This window comes from Drosophila bipectinata, chromosome 2L, assembly GCF_030179905.1.
Source record: "Drosophila bipectinata strain 14024-0381.07 chromosome 2L, DbipHiC1v2, whole genome shotgun sequence".
In the NCBI taxonomy this organism is placed as follows: Eukaryota; Metazoa; Arthropoda; class Insecta; order Diptera; family Drosophilidae; genus Drosophila; species Drosophila bipectinata.
Genome location: NC_091736.1, coordinates 21,778,999 through 21,797,404, shown reverse-complemented (window position 1 = coordinate 21,797,404; position 18,406 = coordinate 21,778,999). Strand labels below are relative to the sequence as shown.

General features: G+C 40.1%; 4 protein-coding genes across 4 annotated transcripts; 1 reads left to right on the top strand and 3 right to left on the bottom strand.

Moving 5' to 3' along the window:
* Nucleotides 1-4,714: 4,714 nt before the first annotated feature.
* On the bottom strand, nucleotides 4,715-5,850 carry LOC108127100 (probable proteasome subunit beta type-2). The gene is made up of 2 exons (XM_017243939.3): nucleotides 5,603-5,850; nucleotides 4,715-5,274 (listed from the first exon to the last, which is right to left on the bottom strand). The coding sequence occupies exons 1-2, from the start codon at nucleotides 5,697-5,699 to the stop codon at nucleotides 4,739-4,741; spliced, it is 633 nt and encodes a 210-aa protein (XP_017099428.1). The 5' UTR covers nucleotides 5,700-5,850; the 3' UTR covers nucleotides 4,715-4,738.
* A 1,050-nt stretch (nucleotides 5,851-6,900) lies between these two features.
* On the bottom strand, nucleotides 6,901-10,573 carry Or23a (Odorant receptor 23a). The gene is made up of 2 exons (XM_017243917.3): nucleotides 7,415-10,573; nucleotides 6,901-7,362 (listed from the first exon to the last, which is right to left on the bottom strand). The coding sequence occupies exons 1-2, from the start codon at nucleotides 8,119-8,121 to the stop codon at nucleotides 6,933-6,935; spliced, it is 1,137 nt and encodes a 378-aa protein (XP_017099406.2). The 5' UTR covers nucleotides 8,122-10,573; the 3' UTR covers nucleotides 6,901-6,932.
* A 5-nt stretch (nucleotides 10,574-10,578) lies between these two features.
* Nucleotides 10,579-12,059, bottom strand: LOC108127079 (uncharacterized). The gene has a single exon (XM_017243916.3). It carries the CDS (start codon nucleotides 11,934-11,936, stop codon nucleotides 10,707-10,709), a length of 1,230 nt encoding a protein of 409 aa, XP_017099405.2. The 5' UTR covers nucleotides 11,937-12,059; the 3' UTR covers nucleotides 10,579-10,706.
* A 1,159-nt stretch (nucleotides 12,060-13,218) lies between these two features.
* LOC108127077 (uncharacterized) lies at nucleotides 13,219-17,487 on the top strand. Its single transcript, XM_043213888.2, has 3 exons — nucleotides 13,219-13,510; nucleotides 13,573-17,170; nucleotides 17,225-17,487. Exons 1-2 carry the CDS (start codon nucleotides 13,336-13,338, stop codon nucleotides 17,166-17,168), a joined length of 3,771 nt encoding a protein of 1,256 aa, XP_043069823.1. The 5' UTR covers nucleotides 13,219-13,335; the 3' UTR covers nucleotides 17,169-17,170; nucleotides 17,225-17,487.
* Nucleotides 17,488-18,406: the final 919 nt, after the last annotated feature.

Below are 18,406 nucleotides of genomic sequence, written 5' to 3'. Positions count from 1 at the left end.
AACACGTGCCTCAAACCAGTAATAAAAGCGTTTCCAGCTCTTTGAAAAAACATGGCCCAGTCGCAGACATTTTTATGGGAGAAAACTTTATCATTCTCCCTGGTCGGAAAGTCTTCAATCCGATTGACATATTAATAAATGTGTTGCCAATGCCACTGACAGCTCCTGCCATTCCTTCCGTCGCTTTCTAAACAGAGTGTTAAGTGCATTGGAAACTTTTGCCCAACCTCCCTCCTTTTTATTATATTTTTTCATGGACTTTAGATTTTTTCTGCTCTTCCTGTGTGCATTTCAGCCACGCATGGTCATCACGGGGGAGACCCGCAACTTAAATTGAATCCCCAGCCTTATCCTCCCCAAAGAAAGTTGCCAACTTTTGCAAACCCTGTCGCTGGCTGTCGTCGTTCTCTGCTGAAGGTGTTCATGCGTGCCAAGGAATCAATAGAAAAAGTTTGAAATTACAAAATTGGAAAGAAAACAAATAGTGGGGCGCACGAGCAAAATAAACAAACAAACGAAGAAAACGTTTGAGAGGCCAGTGGGAGTTCCATAGCTGGCAGGATGTTGCCTTTGGCCAACTAGTCAGCCATCCAGCCAGTCCCAAAGGCAAACAAATCCTCTGACTCTGACAAATGCTGAAAAGTTTAACTGCAACTTTTCATGCTCGTCTCCAGAGTTCCAATTTTTTGTTTAATTTTTTTCAGTGCGTGAGTACATGGGGAAGTGTATGAGTGCCGTCCCGGCCTGGGGATTATCAATACGAGAAGTATATAGATGAGCGCATATGGGAGGGGAGTCCATCACACGGACACAACTGAACTTTTCACCAAAGGAACAAAAAATATTGGGTAATAACTTCTGGTGGATATAGTTGAAAATATCAATCTTGAGAATTTCATAAAATACCATATTCCCATTTTAAGTGGCTATACTTGCTCTTCTTGTGAGATAAAACCTTTAAAGTTTAAACCTCAATTTTATGTAGGTTTATAAAGGATGTTTATGGTCGGTGCCTTATGTCTGACGATTCTTTTTTGTAGATTTCCATTTCAAGCGTTATAAAGTAATCTATTTTGATTATTTTACTTTTCTCCTGGATGTATAAAATTTATCATATGTTGTTTAAAATATTGCTTATTTACTTTATTATTTAAATATAATTGATTAAATTTTTTTGTCCGTTAAACCCTTTAAAGTTTTGCGATAGAAATTATCATCCGAAAAATAGTGATGGTCACCCCTGATGGGACATTCACTACCTCGAATCCAGGCTCGAGCGTGCCCATAAATTACGCCATCGCTGGCGTTTAATGCTGGGACGTAGAAACGTTGCTGCAGAAACGGAATCCCTCTCACCGCTTTGAGCCATCAGTAATCGTGATTAATGCCCGTCGAGAGCCTCGAAATAAAACCGGCTGCAAAGAGGCGAATATTGACGCGATCGCTGGCCAAGTCGGTGATTTATAGGCCATTTATTTGGGACTGGCCCGAACGTAATGCATGTTGTAATTTGGGAATAGTTCCATTGTCGGGGTACAGCGAATCAGAGAGGTTATTAATAAACTAGTTACTATACATGGTAGATGCTAATTTTAATATGAAAAGAGTTAAATTTCTTCCTTGCGATGTCCAGCAAATAAACTTTTCTCAAAAGCCATTTTCTTGCGTAAGTAACACCCGCACTGCGAGTCAGTTGCGTATAAGGTGTTTTTTGTAAAAATGTTTCCTTTTTGCGCTGTGATTCGGTAGGGAAAGGACTGCCATTGTTCCTACCTTAGTTTTAAGGCGACTGTAGTTTTTAAGTGCCTGTATAGATAGACAACCGAATTCGCGGAAAATCGATAAACCGATGCAAAGCCTATCCTTCTCCGAAAAACCCCTCAGTCGCAAATAGCGTATACGCACCGTCGGCTGTTTGATTTCTGCCAAAGGCTTATTACCGCTAAAGTCAGTTATGCGCTGGCTTATGCCATCCAGTTTTCATACCTCAAGTGGCCAAAAAGGATGGCCGAAGCTCGTGGCATTTGCCCTTTTCCCCTTTCCCTCGCCTTTGCCGAGCGACTTTCAGATAAAAATGCATAATTAAACAGCCGAGGAGTCGACATCGGGACGCAGCTGATGTCAACAGACCGGCATAAATTCAGCCGTACCACATCATAATGTCCGCAAATCCTGGCCTTTGCATTTTTAATAAGCACTCGAGAATGAAAAGGAGTCACCTGGCAATGCCCCTTCCCGTTTGCAGCAAAGTCTTTAAGGAATTTTAATGGGCTTGGCTGAGGACGAGGCTCTCCGCAGCTTACCCTTTAAATATTTAATCACAGAATTTAAATACAAAATTAAATCGAAATGATTGTCGCGCGGCAACTGACACCTGGGCAGCCGCCACCTACGCATCTGCGACTTGTTTTTAATCCTTTTTTGACCGTGGAATGTCCTAGCAAGTCAGCCGCCCCGCCTTCGCTGCATATGCCAGCGGTTTTTGGCCCGAAACAAATGGGCCAGGTCCACGGGCGGCAAATGAAACATGGCCTTCTGATTGATGGCTTTGACTTTTGGCCATAATTTATCATAGATACCAGCGAGAAACTGTTTGGCTCTTGTCAATGCCGTCGAGAAAAACAGCAGACACAGCAAATGCAGTGAGGAAAAGTTTCAATATGTCCAGGATCGTCGGAAAAACGTCGCGCGGCGGATATATTATATATATATATATATATATATTTTTGATTATCCAGGATATATTTTAGAGAGCTTAAGCTTAATAAAAACTAGCTGGCATTGTTCTCATTGATTTTATGCAATTAATAATTAACTAAAATAAACTTATTATAAGTGTTTTTGAGGGGAAAATAATTATTGATCTGTGAAACATGAAACTGACTGTAATGTAAAAAAAAACTTAATGTAAAATTGGAATCTGTGAAAAATTTTTTTAAGTGCAATCTATTTAGTATCGCTAGCGGCAACAGATGACGTCCATTCTGTTGAAAAATGTTCAGAAAAGTGTCATAAGAGGAAATGAGGCACGAGGCCGAAGAACTAATTGCAACAAATAATAAAAACTAATAGGCTGTCGAAAGAGGAAACTAGCGCCGACCACGCCCACTGGCCACCGTTCGCCACAGAGCCCATGAAAAATGACAACGCAAATGGGCAGCTGGAGGTGGGCGGGGCTGTGAGAAGGGGAAGAAAAATTGCAAGGATCATCATCATGAATCATCATCAGAGTCGTCACACGCAAACATTTGGAGAGAGTCGGATGGAGCGACTCCGAGGATGCGAGAAAGTTAATGTCCTGTCAAGAAGTCGCTGCGTCGTTGTGTCCTTAAACGTCACAAATTGCTAGGCGGATTGGTCTGGAGTGGAGCCAGAACCCGGGGGTTACAAGCACATTATCTTGGCCAAAAACTTTGAAATGCCAAGTTTGCCTCTACATTGCCGTGAATTTATATATCGCCTAACTTCATCCGAAGGTGAATGGAACGGCGTGTAATAAGGAGTCAGGTGTCCTCCGAATGTCGCGTTCTTTTGGGACGTTCACATAACCAAACTTTTCCTGTCAAGTCAAATTTTTATTTCCCTTAAAAGCAAAAAATATTCAAATCACAAAAACAAACAAAAGTGTTAATTTGTAATGCAGCACTTAATATTTGAATAGTTTTTGAATAATTCAATGGCTCTTTAATCAATTGATATTTCTTTAAATGATTTAAAATTCCAAGTTGTAGGCGACAAACGTCCTATATGGTATTTATTTTGTAATTTAATACATATACGGTACACCTTTAATGATTATTAAATGAACATGGTAGAGTGATTTCTTTTTTCCTATTTTGTTTTTTTGTCTTAAACCAAAAAAGTTTAAACTGATTTGCCTTGCAGCTAACGCTTCCTTTGTCATTGTTGATACTTTATGGTTGCGATACAGGCTATTGCGAATCCAGCTCAATTGGCGATACTTTGTCATGTGCGGTCAATTAGTAATGGCAACTGTAACTGTACGCAGACAAACTCGTTGGGCGGTTAGAGGAGAGGGCAATGCGGGTCACAAGCCGGCAACTGAAAAAGTCCTCATCCCCTTCCTCGTCATCTTCCTGGCTCTACTAAGCCCCAAATAATGCAAACTCTATCCAAAGTCAGTGCTTTTTTGGTGCAATCCGAGATCATTTTTATGAGCTCTACTGACGACTCCGTCTTTCAGGACCACCTACATACGGACATCCGTTCACAGCCGAAATAGAAACATGTTGGTTTTCCAGCTTTTGATTCGCAGCCGCTAACATCTCATTTCCGGCAATAAAACAAAGATCTTAGGGCGAATGATTTGGATTTGCAAATTTTATCTTTAAGTAGATTTGAAGTTAATGTTAACAATATTTTATCACTTTATAAAATGCAAATGGAACTTTACCAAATAAAATTTTAGCAAATTTGAAAATAAAATTTTTTTCTATGTTTGAAGAGACATTTTATTTGACTGTCGAACTTTGGCATTGTTGCACAAACAAATACAGACGCCTACATACTCCGACAGCTGCCACAGCTGCCGACATCTCCAAACAAGGGCCTGCCACACATGCTGATACACGGAGGCATTGAGCCTTGCAATGTAGCAGGAAAATACCAAATGCCCTCCCAATCCTCCCCAAACACCCCACATGACTGTCCTAATACGACGAGAACGGTTTAAATTACAAATTAAAATTCATAATTGTAAGGCTTTAAATAGTTTATTCTACCAACTCAGGCTAACGGCCTCACGGCTGAGTGATCCTGGATTTATGGCCTCCATCTTGCGCATGCCCTTCTTGTCCACCACGTAGACATCGAAGTTACGCTGGTTAATGATCAGTCGCTTCTGGATCTCCACCACGCACTTACGCAGGATGGAGTAGGCCTCCGCCTGGGTAAGCTTCGAGTGCCAGAACCGTTGTAGGATGCTGCCACAAAACATGCTGCCCCAACCATGACCGGCGTGGGTAATGGACTGTGCCGCCCCGAAGGAATCGATGTAGTGGAGGTCGGGGCCCTCGGCGGCATCGTACCCTGCCAGAAGCATCGCCACATGGTACCGGGTGTTGGTGCGTATGTAATCCGCCAGATTTTTGCGAGTAAAGTGCGCGGCTGCTTTAGCACTAAGGTGGTATCCGTGGGCGATTTTGTAGAGGTGCAGGGTTTTGGATATGAAGTCCGTGAACTGTATGGTATCGCCGCCATCGCCAACTGTGGCTATCATGTTGAAATCGGACAGACGGTGAATTTTTGAATGATCTGAAATATCAACATTTTAATAAGAAACCATCAAGGGCCATTTCTATGTATATATAAATATATAGTTTGTAAGCTTCGTGTCTGTAAAATTGTAAAGAATTTGGAGTCAAACAAAAAATTTTGAAACTTTTCCCCAAAAAATTTAAAAATGTTTTTAAAAAATCAGACTTTTACCTTTCTTTGAAGACAGGCATCTTTATATCTTAGAATCTGCTATTTAATTTAAAATAATTTGATAAAATTTTAAATAAAATGTAAATGTATTTAAATAAAATGTAAGATGTGGTAAAGTGTTCACAATTGGTTTAAAATAGATACCAGTACTTACCATCCTTCATAAAGATTAGGGACTTTGCTTGCATTGTGTCCGAAGCGAGCATCACAAAGTCTACTCCCTTGATTCCCAAAATGGTTTCCATTGCCATGATTAAAAAAAATTTGAATTTGACCAGGCTTCGCAGAAGATTGGGCAAGTTTTGAATTTTGTCTCGATTCCGATTTGTCGAATTTTGTTTCAATTTAAAGTGTTTTGACAGCTCATCCAAAGGTGCTATTGTCTGTTTTTTTAAGCTTTATATTCTTGGCCTGGTTTCTAATATTGAATAGCATCAGATCATCCCAGCAAATTTAAAAAAAATCAAGAGACAAGAAAGGAAAGAGGAGCGCCAAATAAATTTTGGTGTTACTCAATGAGTATCTTTTTAAAAACTGACTTTATTTCACCGAAATCTCATACAAGAAAAATACTAAAAATAAAATACTCATACTTACAAAAAAAATCTTTTTAAAACTACTTATCAACTTATCAACTGCACGCTGAAAAGTTTATGTGAACCTTTCTTGAGGACGATATGCGCATCACTTAGGCTGCAAGGGATCAGTCATAAGCTCTGGTCTTTTTCATTTCTTTCTGTGGGTCCGATCCCTTGAAACTCTATCTCTTTAATTCCTTAGAAATCGTGTTTAATGCATGAACAGAAACAATGCAGTTTATATATGGAGATATATGGCAATATGGAGTGTATGAAAACTGCCCTATTTCGTATAAAATAAATACTACCTTCAAGAATAACTAAAAGGTGAAAAACTAAAAAACTAAAGTGAAATTTCTGATCGTTCAGTTTTATGGATGTATAATACATACTGCGTCTAGTAAGCAAGGCAATCGCAGGGCACTGATTATATATGCCTCTTATTGACTATAGTTAGAGCTGCAGCGACGTAGAAGAATAAGAGACGGATGCGCACCGGCTAAGCCAAAGCCCAACTTCTTTTCTTTGAAGACGCAATACTTAGAGACCTTTCAGGTCTCACTGGGATCCGTCCGCGAGGACTGGTAGGCTTCATTTGGAAAGCCGGGTTTTAGGAAGAGAAGGATCCCAAATTAAGTCCTTGCCTAAGCTACCACTTGCGGCTCAAATAGGTGCGGGAGCCCTTGCAAGGACTTGGCCCCACCTTATGATATATGTATGTAGATAGGAAAGGAAAGAAGGACTTGTGCAAAGATTGAATTTACTGCCTTAACTTTATCAGTCCATTTAAGATGCGTAACTCGTGAAGAGAAATTTTTAACGAATAATCAATACATTTAATAATCAATTCCAATAATATCGATACGTACTAAAATTAATTTTTTGATAAGTTCTTAGTTGCATTATTTAAATATATATTTTTTGCTTCATGGTGTTGCTCATTAGAGTGAAAAAGGAATAGGCTGCCTTGCATGTGGCCTGGAAGGTGCTCAAGTGAATAGGCACCACTCCACCAGCTAAGAGGAGCGCGTTCATCTTGGTGCGCTCCGATAGGATCAACATGGTGCTGCGAAAACTGCGGCTCTGCTCCGCCCAATTGCAGCAAAAGGCTGCGTAGTGAAGCTCATGGAAACTTTGCTCCATATTGGTGCCATAGTAGCATAGCGGATACGTCTCCAGAGTGATGCCAATTAGAAACGACACGTAGTATATGCGATCATAGACGGTCTCTACAAAAAACACTAGACCGAAAACAGTGACTCCGACATTGATGGCAATGACAATGAACTGAACAAACATGGGCCAGCTGATTACATTTCGGGAGAGCTCCAATAACCTGCGAAATGGAAATAAATATCTCGTTTTTGTTTTCAAATTCATCATTATACCTATAGAGTCGCTTTTGATCGTTGATGCATTTACCGAGCTCCGCTTCATTGTCCTGCAATAATTGGCCGTGAAATCCGATCCGAGATATGCGTAAGTTCAACAGATGGGACTGCTGAGCAATAAGGTAAAGAGCCAACGGTGGAAATGAGTCACCTACATAGTTCTGAAAGACTTGTACAAAAATAACGAGCTGCTGGTACGCCACAGCCACCAGAAACGATGACCAGGAACTTTCCCAGTCCAAGGGGAACCATGACGGATACGGCAAGCAGCGCTCGTCTTTGAAGAAAAAGCTCATCTCTAAACTGACGATTACAATGCAAGATATTAATAGAAACCCCCTGGAAAGAAGGTGGAGTCGTTTTTTCATCAACAGATAACAGTTTTCTTGTTCCATGCCAGCCACGCGCTTATCCATTTCGGAGATAAGCTCCTCCATCTCCCCCAGGTGGCTAAGCCGGCGAGTGTAAAGTCCAAACTTGACAATGGTGGCTAGCGAGGTGATCGTCAGGCTAAAATTGGTAATATTTTCGAGCGGCGAGTCGTAGCTAAAAAGCGAGAGGGCCAGCATTGGGAAAGCCAGAGCTACCAAAAAATTTATAGCCATTGCCCATCCCCTGATATGGCCTTCACTCAGGTCCTTGGCTCCCAAGATTCGCCAGGCCAGTCTTTGGTCGCGGAAATGACTTTTCTCGAGTATCCCCATTTCTCTGAGCGCTTATACTTTAACTGAATCGAGTTGGCCATTGGGCTGGACTTTTATTACACCTTTCCGAGCAATTATTATAATAATTAAAACTGTAATTTAAAGCAAAATAGTATGAAGCCGAAGTCTAAATACTCTTATTTTATTATCTCGCTTAACAGTCAGATATTCCTATAGAATTGTAGTAATTGCCATACAATCCGTTTGTACAAAATCTGTTTGACGGTAGTAATTGTATAAAATTATACTATATATATTCTTTATAAATATTTTAATATATCTTCTGATTTTGGAATCTTCTGAATATACGCTTCTACCAGTAGAGAGCATACCATTTAATTGTTTAAACCCTACCCATCCCAGCAAAAAAGGGGAAACTTGCAAATTAAATCATTATTTTACAGTGCAAGGACAAATTTAATTTGGTCACAAGAAAGCAACACCTGGAAAACCAGGGGTAATTTTTAATTTTGTTTTTTTCAGTTCAGTTTTGCGTTTAGAGTTACAGCTACGAGTACAAGTCAATTTTTTTTCTAAAAAACTACGAGTACCATGTATAAAAATTCACGTTATGATAACTTCGTTATGATAACTCTTTGAGGACATGGCTTACATTTAAAAACACTCTTTGAGATACAAGTTTATATATTTTTTCCACAAAATTTAATAATAACAATCTATAAATCTTTAAGAACTACAGATGAATGTTGAATCAACATATTATTTCTATCCATCCTAAAGATTCCCAAAAATTAGGAAATTGTAATTATTTTTATGGTTTTTTAAGGGCTAGGAAGAAAATTAGTAAAAATATTCAAAAGTGATTAGAAAAAATATTTCAATAAAATTTCCGATTCTTGAGATTTTAGTCTTCGTTGCATTCAAACACAGTTCTCCAAAATACTCTCCTTAATCTCCCCATTCACCCCATTTCGCATGTCGCTTGAAGAACCTCCCATCCAATATGCTGTCGTCCATTTCCGTTTGGATTGCACCACCGTGCACTTAGTTGTGTTTCATTAAAATAATTTTCTGCATTTCCTCACTTGAACACGATTTTCATTATCCGCTGGCTGCATTTTACTATCGCGCCCCCCTTTGTCTGAAAATTTTATGTGGTGGAAATTCGCGCCATTCAGAATAATTATCACATCTATTTGTGAAATGGAAATATTTCCGCAATTAAAAACATATTTTCTAGCACCCTTCAAGTAATGAGGACCGTTTCCATTCTCCCGTCCTTTGTTGCTTCTCTTTCAGGCATTAATGCTGCACTTAAGCGGAGGAGCTGCAAACAAAGTAGCAAGCGAAAGTTAATGTTTGAGACTAAAACGTTTGCGACCACCGATACCGAGTGATGTTGAAGTTTTCGTACCTGGGTGAAACTTGGTCAAAGCCGAAAACCTTTAGCTCTTTGCAATCTTTATTTTCATAAATAAATTTCATTAACTTTGAATTTTATTACCTTTCTGGAGATTTACCAATATACGATACACCTTTAATGATTATAATCATAATCAATAATTATTGAATGCTCATGGTAGAGTGATTTCTTTTTTCAAATTTTTTTTTTGTATCAAACCAAAAAGGTTGTTTTCCTTTCTCATTTACTTTACGGTTGCGATACAGGCAATTGCGAATCCAGCTCAATTGGCGATACTTTGTCATGTGCGGTCAATTAGTAATGGCAACTGTAACTGGACGCAGACAAACTCGTTGGGCGGTTAGAGGCGAGGGCAATGCGCGTCACAAGCCGGCAACTGAAAAAGTCCTCATCCCCTTCCTCGTCATCTTCCTGGCTCTACTAAGCCCCAAATAGTGCAAACTCCATCCAAAGTCAGTGCTTTTTTGGTGCAATCCGAGATCATTTTTATGAGCTCTACCTACGACTCCGTCTTTCAGGACCACCTACATACGGACATCCGTTCACAGCCGAAATAGAAACATGTTGGTTTTCCAGCTTTTGATTCGCAGCCGCTAACATCTCATTTCCGGCAATAAAACAAAGATCTTAATGCGAATGATTTGGATTTGCAAATCTTAGCTTTAAGTCGATTTGAAGTTAACGTAACGTGTGTGCTAGTTGTTGAGGAGCATCAGGTCTGCATAATGTTCGTACGTTCCAATTGAGTACTCTAAAATCAGTGTCCTTTTTACGTTTGAAATGATCCTCAACGTTAGATCGGATCCGTTCCGAGGCTTCCTTTGATTTCTTCACAGAAGTTAGGTTTTTCATGGGTGGATTTCAAGTCCTACGCCAAAACCTTTTTTGAAGAGTAAGGACTCTCGTCGCGCACTTTAGTTTGTCACTCAACGAGTGTGTTATGTGACAATCCAGGGAGAACCACGTGGAGGTAGTGCGTCGGCTTGAAGAGAGCAGTGACAAGGATTGTGGTGATATTTAGCAAGTGGATTTCTATCAGACACTTTCTCCTGTATGCTATCTCCCATTCTCCCCTCAAGTCGGGTGTCCCGACTATTTTATACTCGCTTATATGTATATACGAGACAGAGACAGACAGACAGACAGACAGACAGACAGACAGACAGACAGACAGACAGACAGACAGACAGACAGAGCCCACCTAACAGCCCGCTAGTGGGCAGAAGTCGACAGGGAGGTGCCAAAGCATGTATTTCAGCTTATTGCATTGGTTTGAGATGTGGGCGATGCTTTCTTCATCAATGTAAACGGTGACCTCGTCGTTCTGACAATCGGGATAGACTACCTTTCTTTCAAACTCTTTTCCGCAAGGGTCGAGGGTGACCTGGGATATAACGCACCATTTACTGGTATCAAGCCCGCAATTCTGATTTTCCAGAACAGAAAAAATACGGCACAGGTCGCGCTTCACTATTAAAGGAAGTACGAACGTACATCTGACTAGGTCATAATGCCTTATAAACGTTTGAAACTTATATGGGGGGCACTGAGGTCGAGCAACCCGAATTAGCCAGTCCTGGGTCTCCGCATCTGCACACACAATCATCAGGGTACAGTCGAATTCGTCGGCCGGGGCGCACTGGCTGAAACTCAGGGTATGCGGGTTTGGCGCTGTCAAGAACTTCTCCGAAAGTGACTTCAAAATGCACCTGTAGTCACAGTCTCCCGGATTGTCTTCGTTTACAATCATGACTGCATACCTTCGATCCTCAGGAAGCACTTTGGCATAAGGAAAGCGATTGTCGCTTACGCAGCAATAAATATCACATTTGTCCCTATACTTCTTGTCCTCTTCCACCTCCAATGGGGGACAGCTGTACTTGCCACGCAGTTCGCCGACCTTGCTGCCTTTTGTCGTGTCCACACTGCTTGTGCTTGTGTTGACCGAGCTTGTCTCGATGCTGGCCTCAGTGTTGCTGGCGGAATCATCAGACGAACAACCGTCACGCAACATACTGTTACTTTTCGGATCACTGTAAAAAGAAGCCACACTGCACTGATTAGCAAAGCTGCTTGTGGGAATTTCAATATCCATATCCATGTCAAATTCCAATGACATCTCTGGTGAGCCGCAGCCAATGTCGGCGAGGTAGCTCAACCGGCAAACGCGCTTTTTTTCGTCGAACAGTTCAATGTCAGGGGAGTCGTTCCCCCTTGAGCTAATCTCCTGGCACATCTGGGCGATCTTTGATAGATGCGTGCCATTTGCTAATTTTTCATTATTAAATTCCATTTGCTGACGATGAACTGGAATTTTGGTCCGGTTCGACATAAGAATCTTTAAGTCGGCAATCGTTGCGTCCTTTCGTAATTTTATGAGAGGCACGCGGCCATCTTTACGCGCGCCATAAAATAAAATTTTAAAATACATTTCACCAAATACCTTGAATATTCGTGAAATAAAATATTTAAATAAAACAAAATGTTTCACGACGGCTTTTATCAATAAATTCTCTTTTGAATAAATTTGATGTGAACTCTTAGAACGATACAATGCGAGTGATTCGGAGTTGAATTGGAAACTGGGTTGACATATTTGACATTAGACAGAAGCTACTGCGATTCATGTAAAGTTCAGTATTCTAAAGACTGAATGAGATTTTTACTAGCAGTTTTAGTTATTGAAGTTTTAGTTTTAGTTATTATTTTATTATTTATTCAATATGTACAGAAGTCATTAGTATACTTTTGCTTTCGTAAAAAGATGGTTTCGAAAATAAATTGTTCCTTCTCCTTTATTCATATTTGTAGGAACTGACCTTCTTGTTGTACCAAATGTTTATACTAAATTTATGTAAGTACGAACTTTACACTTTAAAAAATTTAGAAGTTAGAAGTTTTTTAGAAAAAAGTTTTAAACCTTTAGCGGGAAAATTTAAATCACGTTGACAAATGCCTCTGTTTAGCTGAAGTATTTTTTTATTTATTTATTATTATTACAAATGATCTGTTATTATAGATTATTATAAGTAAAAGTAACGATAAATTAGGCTAAAAGATAACTTTAGATTTAATTACATCTAGGGATAGTTCAGGGGATAATAAATGGAAAAATGAGGTGTAACTTTTACAAATAACTCGAAATGGATCGTGTACAGCAAAATTAAATTGTTAAATTGTTCCTCTATTTCCAGATGAAAATTTTGAGTTCACCTGTCCAAGCTCTTGTAATGGAGGTAGGTTTAATAGTTTTAACAGGCAACGATACGGCGGAAGACAAGTGGCAGTATCCCAGTTTAATTTTTTTATGCAAATAACCGAAACTGCTTTTGGACAGTTTCAATCCTCTTTTGATAAACAAAGTATTGCCGACTCCAAACGCAGGAACAGTATTCCAAGATAGGACGAAGCAAAGGGACATATAGAGTCTTATTTGTGAAAGGATGATAAAATTCTTTTGACCACCGTTTGTTAAAAGCTAGCACACCCCAGACTTCGTTTGGAGTGCTTTCGTATTAAAAGTAAAATATTCTTTAGAAAATTACAATATGTTTTTCATTTTCTTGCCTAACCTAAGTATCTTTAGAGAAGTACAATATGTTTTTAATTTTCTTTATGTTTTCTGACTTTTGTTTTCACCTATTGCATGTGGTACACAAGGTCTCTGCGGGCCAGAAACACATCGATTTCAGAACCGATTTTCACATTTGGAAAGAGAATCAAATGAAATAGCTTTGCAACTAACATATAGTAAGCAACCAGTCAATATGAAAGTGAATTTTTAGTTAAATTGTCGGCAACTGTGGGGAGGTGGCCTCGGGCTGGTCAAAATGTCATTTGTTGTGACGAACCAGAGCGTAATCCGATTTGGTAGCACCAAGGAGGAGGACGACTTTGAGCGGACATTGATGTTTTTCAATATCGATATATCAACGGGGGGCGACCTGAGCTGCGACCATCGAAACGAGATTATCTCGGCAAGGACCTTCGATGGGAATAGAAAGCGTGAGTTGGTTCACAGCATTTGCGGTTGGCAAGTATCTAGGCTAACGTATTTCCATTTCCAGCACGCAATCCCGGTGGTGGAAGCAACTCTCGGATTAAGGAAAGTGCGATGTCGTTTGGCCAGCCAAACAAATTCTTTGCTCAAAGTCAAAATAGTTTAGAAGATTTTGGATGTAGTTTGAGGCAACATGGAAAACGCTTTTCGGGAGGAAAAAGGGACAGTTCCGACTTTACGGAGAGTCGCAGCCACTTTTACTACCATTCGAATAAGCCCAAAAAGATCTATCATTCGGACAAAAAAACAAGCTTCCAACAGCCTACTCGTGATTATAACACAAACATCAACCCAGAGGATGATACCAATATGGCCGGGAATGCCAGAAATATTTTTTCATCGAGAATTTATCGGGCACACACTGACACTTATAATCAATTGGCTTTGAGTCCCTCTATTTCCAATCATGGAAACTATAGAAATTGTGATTCTAGAAACGACTATTCCCCCGAATACTACTCACATATGAAGGACTTCCCACAAGCCGACTCACCTCTGGAAAGTTTATCTTCTTACCCAAACGACCCTCGCGAAATAGATTATAGAAGATACCATGGAACGCCGCTGCCCAGCAGGTCAGAAATTCTTGGAAGACGAAACAATCATAGACAAATTTCTGGATCTATGTCACCCGAATATCCACCAAATTATAACAGCTATTTAGAGAATCACGATGACTTGGAATACAATAGACCCGATTATAACGGCGCCCGATTATATATAGATGAATACTTCGATGATCGATGTGCAAAGGGCCACCGACACGAGGCATGCGATCAATACGAATATCGCCCTGATTACGATTACTGCGAAGAACGACGCTCACCACTCCCAATACCAATTCAAAAACCTAAACAATATAGAAGATATAGAAATCCCTCAACACCATGTGCTAGACTGAGAGAGGAGTCTAAGCGATCCCACAAGTTAGCCAAATATAATAAGCCTGAAATAAGCTACGATGGCCAAGATTCAGATTCCAAAAGATACGACAGTGATGAATTTCTTAATTATCAGATAGACAAGACAGTTCCCGAAAAGTATTTTCGGCACTTTAAAGATGCCGAAGTGCCATCCAGAAGACATGATAGAGTTTCAAGAGAAATTGCTCGTCTATCTTTCCCCAAAAACTACCAATATAACATGGAGCCAATGAAGAGATTTAATAGGCCAGGTATTGCCAACCGAACTACTGAAAAAATAGATTGGTCGGATAAAAATACAGCAAGGAATTCTATTTGTGACTCTTTGAAGAAATATCCGCGGGAATATTTTCGCCATCAGTCAAGGCATGCACAGTTAGAGGAAGAACCTCGATCCCGAAATCTTTTGGGGACTGAATCCGTGGTGTGTCCTAATAGACCCGTGTTTCCCAGAGAATACGACCGGCATAAGAGGCGCAAGCATCACAAATTAAGGACTGATCAAAAAAAGGTCGTTGACTTTGGACTTGGTCCTGGTTCTTACATTGGTACCGAAATACCACATAGGATTTTTGAAAAAACAAGGACGCCTTCGTCCATATTTTTTACCATCGAGATACCCTATAAAAAAAAAGAAAACGGAAACTCACCGCCTTATAAAAGTACGACTAGAAGACGGGACTCGGGTTGTGACACTATTGCTCAAGAGTCGATTTCTGCTTGCGAACTTAACACAGAACATAAAAAAACAGGTTCTGCCTTCAAACTAAATGCACCTGTGAAGTGGCATAAAAAAATGGATAAATTTGTAAAGCTCCGCCAATCCTTTTTAGACATGGAAAAGCATGGTAATCGCAAAACTATTAAGCAGAAAATCTCTAAGTTTTTTAAGAGGTCGAAAATTTCTTTGAAAAGATCGACTATTTTGAAAAATAAGGCCAAGGTCTTGAATTCCTCCTGCAAGCCTTTTCAACGTCATTTAGATTTTGCTAAGCTTAGTAATTTCGTCCTTCCCAAGCAAGAACAGATTTTGTCGGCGAGTCCAAATATCATAGAAGAAAATGCCTTTACAAGTTCAAATCGACATAGAAAAAAAAGGGTTTCTCCAAGGAATAGTAATGAGTGTTTCTTTAAAGAAAATGAAACTAGTCCGTTTAAGCACAACGAAAATGCATTCAATCAGTATTTTTGCAAAAAGGCAGGGGAATCCAAATATCCCACCCTTTACAGAGGCAACTCGAAAAAAAATACGGCCAACGAAGAAGATGATAACTACCAGGAGTACTCCATGTATAATTTTTTGAGTGCAAGGCATCGGTGCCACAGAAATAGGCCCAAAATAGATAAATATGACCAAGGACTGAGCACTTGGAGAGAAGAATACATGAGATCTAGATTAGACAAGGTGGCTTTTCCACGGGTTTCTAGTGGGAGTTGCAGTTTGTACAGTGAAGGCAAGAAAAGTGAGGATTCCCATCGTAGCCAAATTAACGTGTGCCTAACCATTCGCGCTGAAGAGATGAGTTTGTCCGGAAGTCCTAGAATTATTTCCTCTGAAGTGATTCGAGGTTCCCGCCTATCTAATGAGGATCTAAAAATCGGCGTTTCCCAATCGCCGAATGAGTCATTGGCGCGAAAAGAGAGTGGCAGCAATGCCTTTCAAAGTGTGTGGATTCCCACAAATAGTTGCTTTTTCCGATCTAACAGTTCCCAAAGTGGCTCCTCCAGGGCTACAAACGACATAACTCCCTCGCCCGAAAGAAAAACTATTGAGTCCTGTTCGAGGCCTCCTGGTCGAAAGTCCGCTCGCGGAAGGTCGTCGGACTATTCCAACAGCATTCGACCTCTTCGAGAATCTTGTCACTCTGCGCTTAATTCCAATCGTCAAAAATGCCATTTCAAGCCATCCCGACAGTGTCTGCGTCCTAGAGCGCAGTCCAATTATAACAGAAAGTCGAGTTTGAATGAAGCTAACAAAAGCTGCGAAAAAGTCGTGCCACAAAAAAAAGTGTATTTGGATAAAAACACTTCGAATTTTCTTCCAAAAATTAGCTCTATGTTGCCTTTTAGCGGTTGTCAGCAATCCAAAAGCATCAATGCCAGTTTTGGAGGATGCCAAAGTACAAATGCCTGGCCGGGACAAAAACCAAGAAGATGCTCATCTGCACCTATAAAAAGTCCCATACAGCCGCGGCTCTTCTCACCAGGGACCGATTCACCATGCTCCCAGTCTAATGTGAGTAAGGACTGTGGCTATTGTAATCGGAAAACGACTTCTCCAGAAAATCTTCAACTTGTTTGTATGGATGATCCCCATGCCCTTCGAAGAAATTGCAATGGGTCGAATACCAGCAGTTACACAAGCTGGCCTTGTCGGGATAATGCCGCAACAACGCGGGGCGACTTGTGTGTCCCCAAGCTGGGGCACGACATGGAAAAAAAATCCAAATGCCAGCAGAGTGTTGTGGAGGAACTGAAACGGGAACTATTGCTCAGTTTCAGGCAGGATGAGACACTCGAAGACCAAAGACACTGCTTCCGACCCACACCCTTCATGCTTCTTCCCTACGTTCCCGATTCCATGCACCAGCCCAATGGACATCTGACTTCAACTTCCCTTTGTGGCCCTGAACCTGTGGTCTGCTGGGCCCCATGCTCCAACCCACAGGCTCATTTTTGAGAGTATGCACCCAAATTAAGTGACACCTTACCTCGTTTAATAACTAAACTTCTTAGATTTCAAGTAGCCCGTGCCTTGGATACGAGTCTCCAGCACATTAACAGGTTCTGATGCGAAAAATAACCAACAAAAATACCCCAAACAGAAGCCGCCATACCTTGGTAAAAAAAAAAATTTTAAGTATACTTCGTCTAGTTCATTGTTTTTACTTTTCACTTGGAGTATTTGAATGATATATGTATGTATGTAAGTTTCCACACAAGGTGGGCAAACTCTAATGTTCCATAGCATGCCGGCCCACTGACAGTGTAGCACGCTCAAATTTTTTAGAAGCTCTCATTTGGTCTCATTTTGCCTCTAGTGACAAACCAATCTTTAGAAAATAAATTTTTCACATAGAAAAAGGGGAAATTATCAGAAATGGGAACATCTCAGAAATATGGATATAGATGGAAACATGGAAGTATATATAGATAGGGAAGCGTGATTATACCTGGTACTCGTAGAGTACAAAGGGTATATTGTAGTCGTGTCAACATAGAGAGTCGTATGTAACATAGAGAAGAAATCGGCTCCAATCCGATGAGGTATATACTTATTCTTTATCAGCATCAACAGCCAAGTCGATATAGCCATGTTCGTCTGTCCGAGACTCCAAAATGGCCAAGCAGTTCAAGTTTTTTTTTTCAATTTTTTGCCACGCCCCCTCCCTCTCCTACACATTCCAAATTTCTGTATCGAAAATACTGGAATTTTTTTTTGAAAAAAGTTTTATGCCAAACCCTTTATATATTGTTTCATCCCAATCGGCGGATTTTTAGAGGAGATATGCCCATATATACCGTTTTAATAGACTATAATAGATAGAGCTACATATAGGACCCACGCAAATTTTTTTTCCATTGTTTTCCAATTGTCAATAACGCCAGTACACGAAGGTGTTTTGGAAAACTTTTGATTTTTAAATATTTCTATAGCTATATTCTATCTGGGAAACAAAATCCAGCCAAGTCGGACGATTTTTAAAGAAATTATAGATATTTATATATTGATTCCCATGCTAAAGAGTTACAACTGGGAACGCGTGGATCTCGAAGACTATAAGAAATAGAACTAGCCGATTTGGAACTTGGACTCCTTTGGTATACCACCCCCAAAACTCAAATATTGTTGTATCGCCATTTCAAAAAGTTTTTGAAAAATTTTTTAATGCCAAACTATTTCAATACCTAATCCTT

What these genes read in the sequence shown, in the direction of transcription:
- LOC108127100 (XM_017243939.3), bottom strand. Translation starts at nt 5,699, where the DNA reads ATGGCAATGGAAACCATTTTGGGAATCAAGGGAGTAGACTTTGTGATG. An exon ending in CCTAATCTTTATGAAGGATG is followed by an intron (nt 5,275 to 5,602) that starts GTAAGTACTGGT and finishes TTGATATTTCAG; the next exon opens with ATCATTCAAAAATTCACCGT.
- Or23a (XM_017243917.3), bottom strand. Translation starts at nt 8,121, where the DNA reads ATGGGGATACTCGAGAAAAGTCATTTCCGCGACCAAAGACTGGCCTGG. An exon ending in GATCAAAAGCGACTCTATAG is followed by an intron (nt 7,363 to 7,414) that starts GTATAATGATGA and finishes TCCATTTCGCAG; the next exon opens with GTTATTGGAGCTCTCCCGAA.
- LOC108127079 (XM_017243916.3), bottom strand. Translation starts at nt 11,936, where the DNA reads ATGTATTTTAAAATTTTATTTTATGGCGCGCGTAAAGATGGCCGCGTG.
- LOC108127077 (XM_043213888.2), top strand. Translation starts at nt 13,336, where the DNA reads ATGTCATTTGTTGTGACGAACCAGAGCGTAATCCGATTTGGTAGCACC. An exon ending in CTTCGATGGGAATAGAAAGC is followed by an intron (nt 13,511 to 13,572) that starts GTGAGTTGGTTC and finishes TTCCATTTCCAG; the next exon opens with CACGCAATCCCGGTGGTGGA.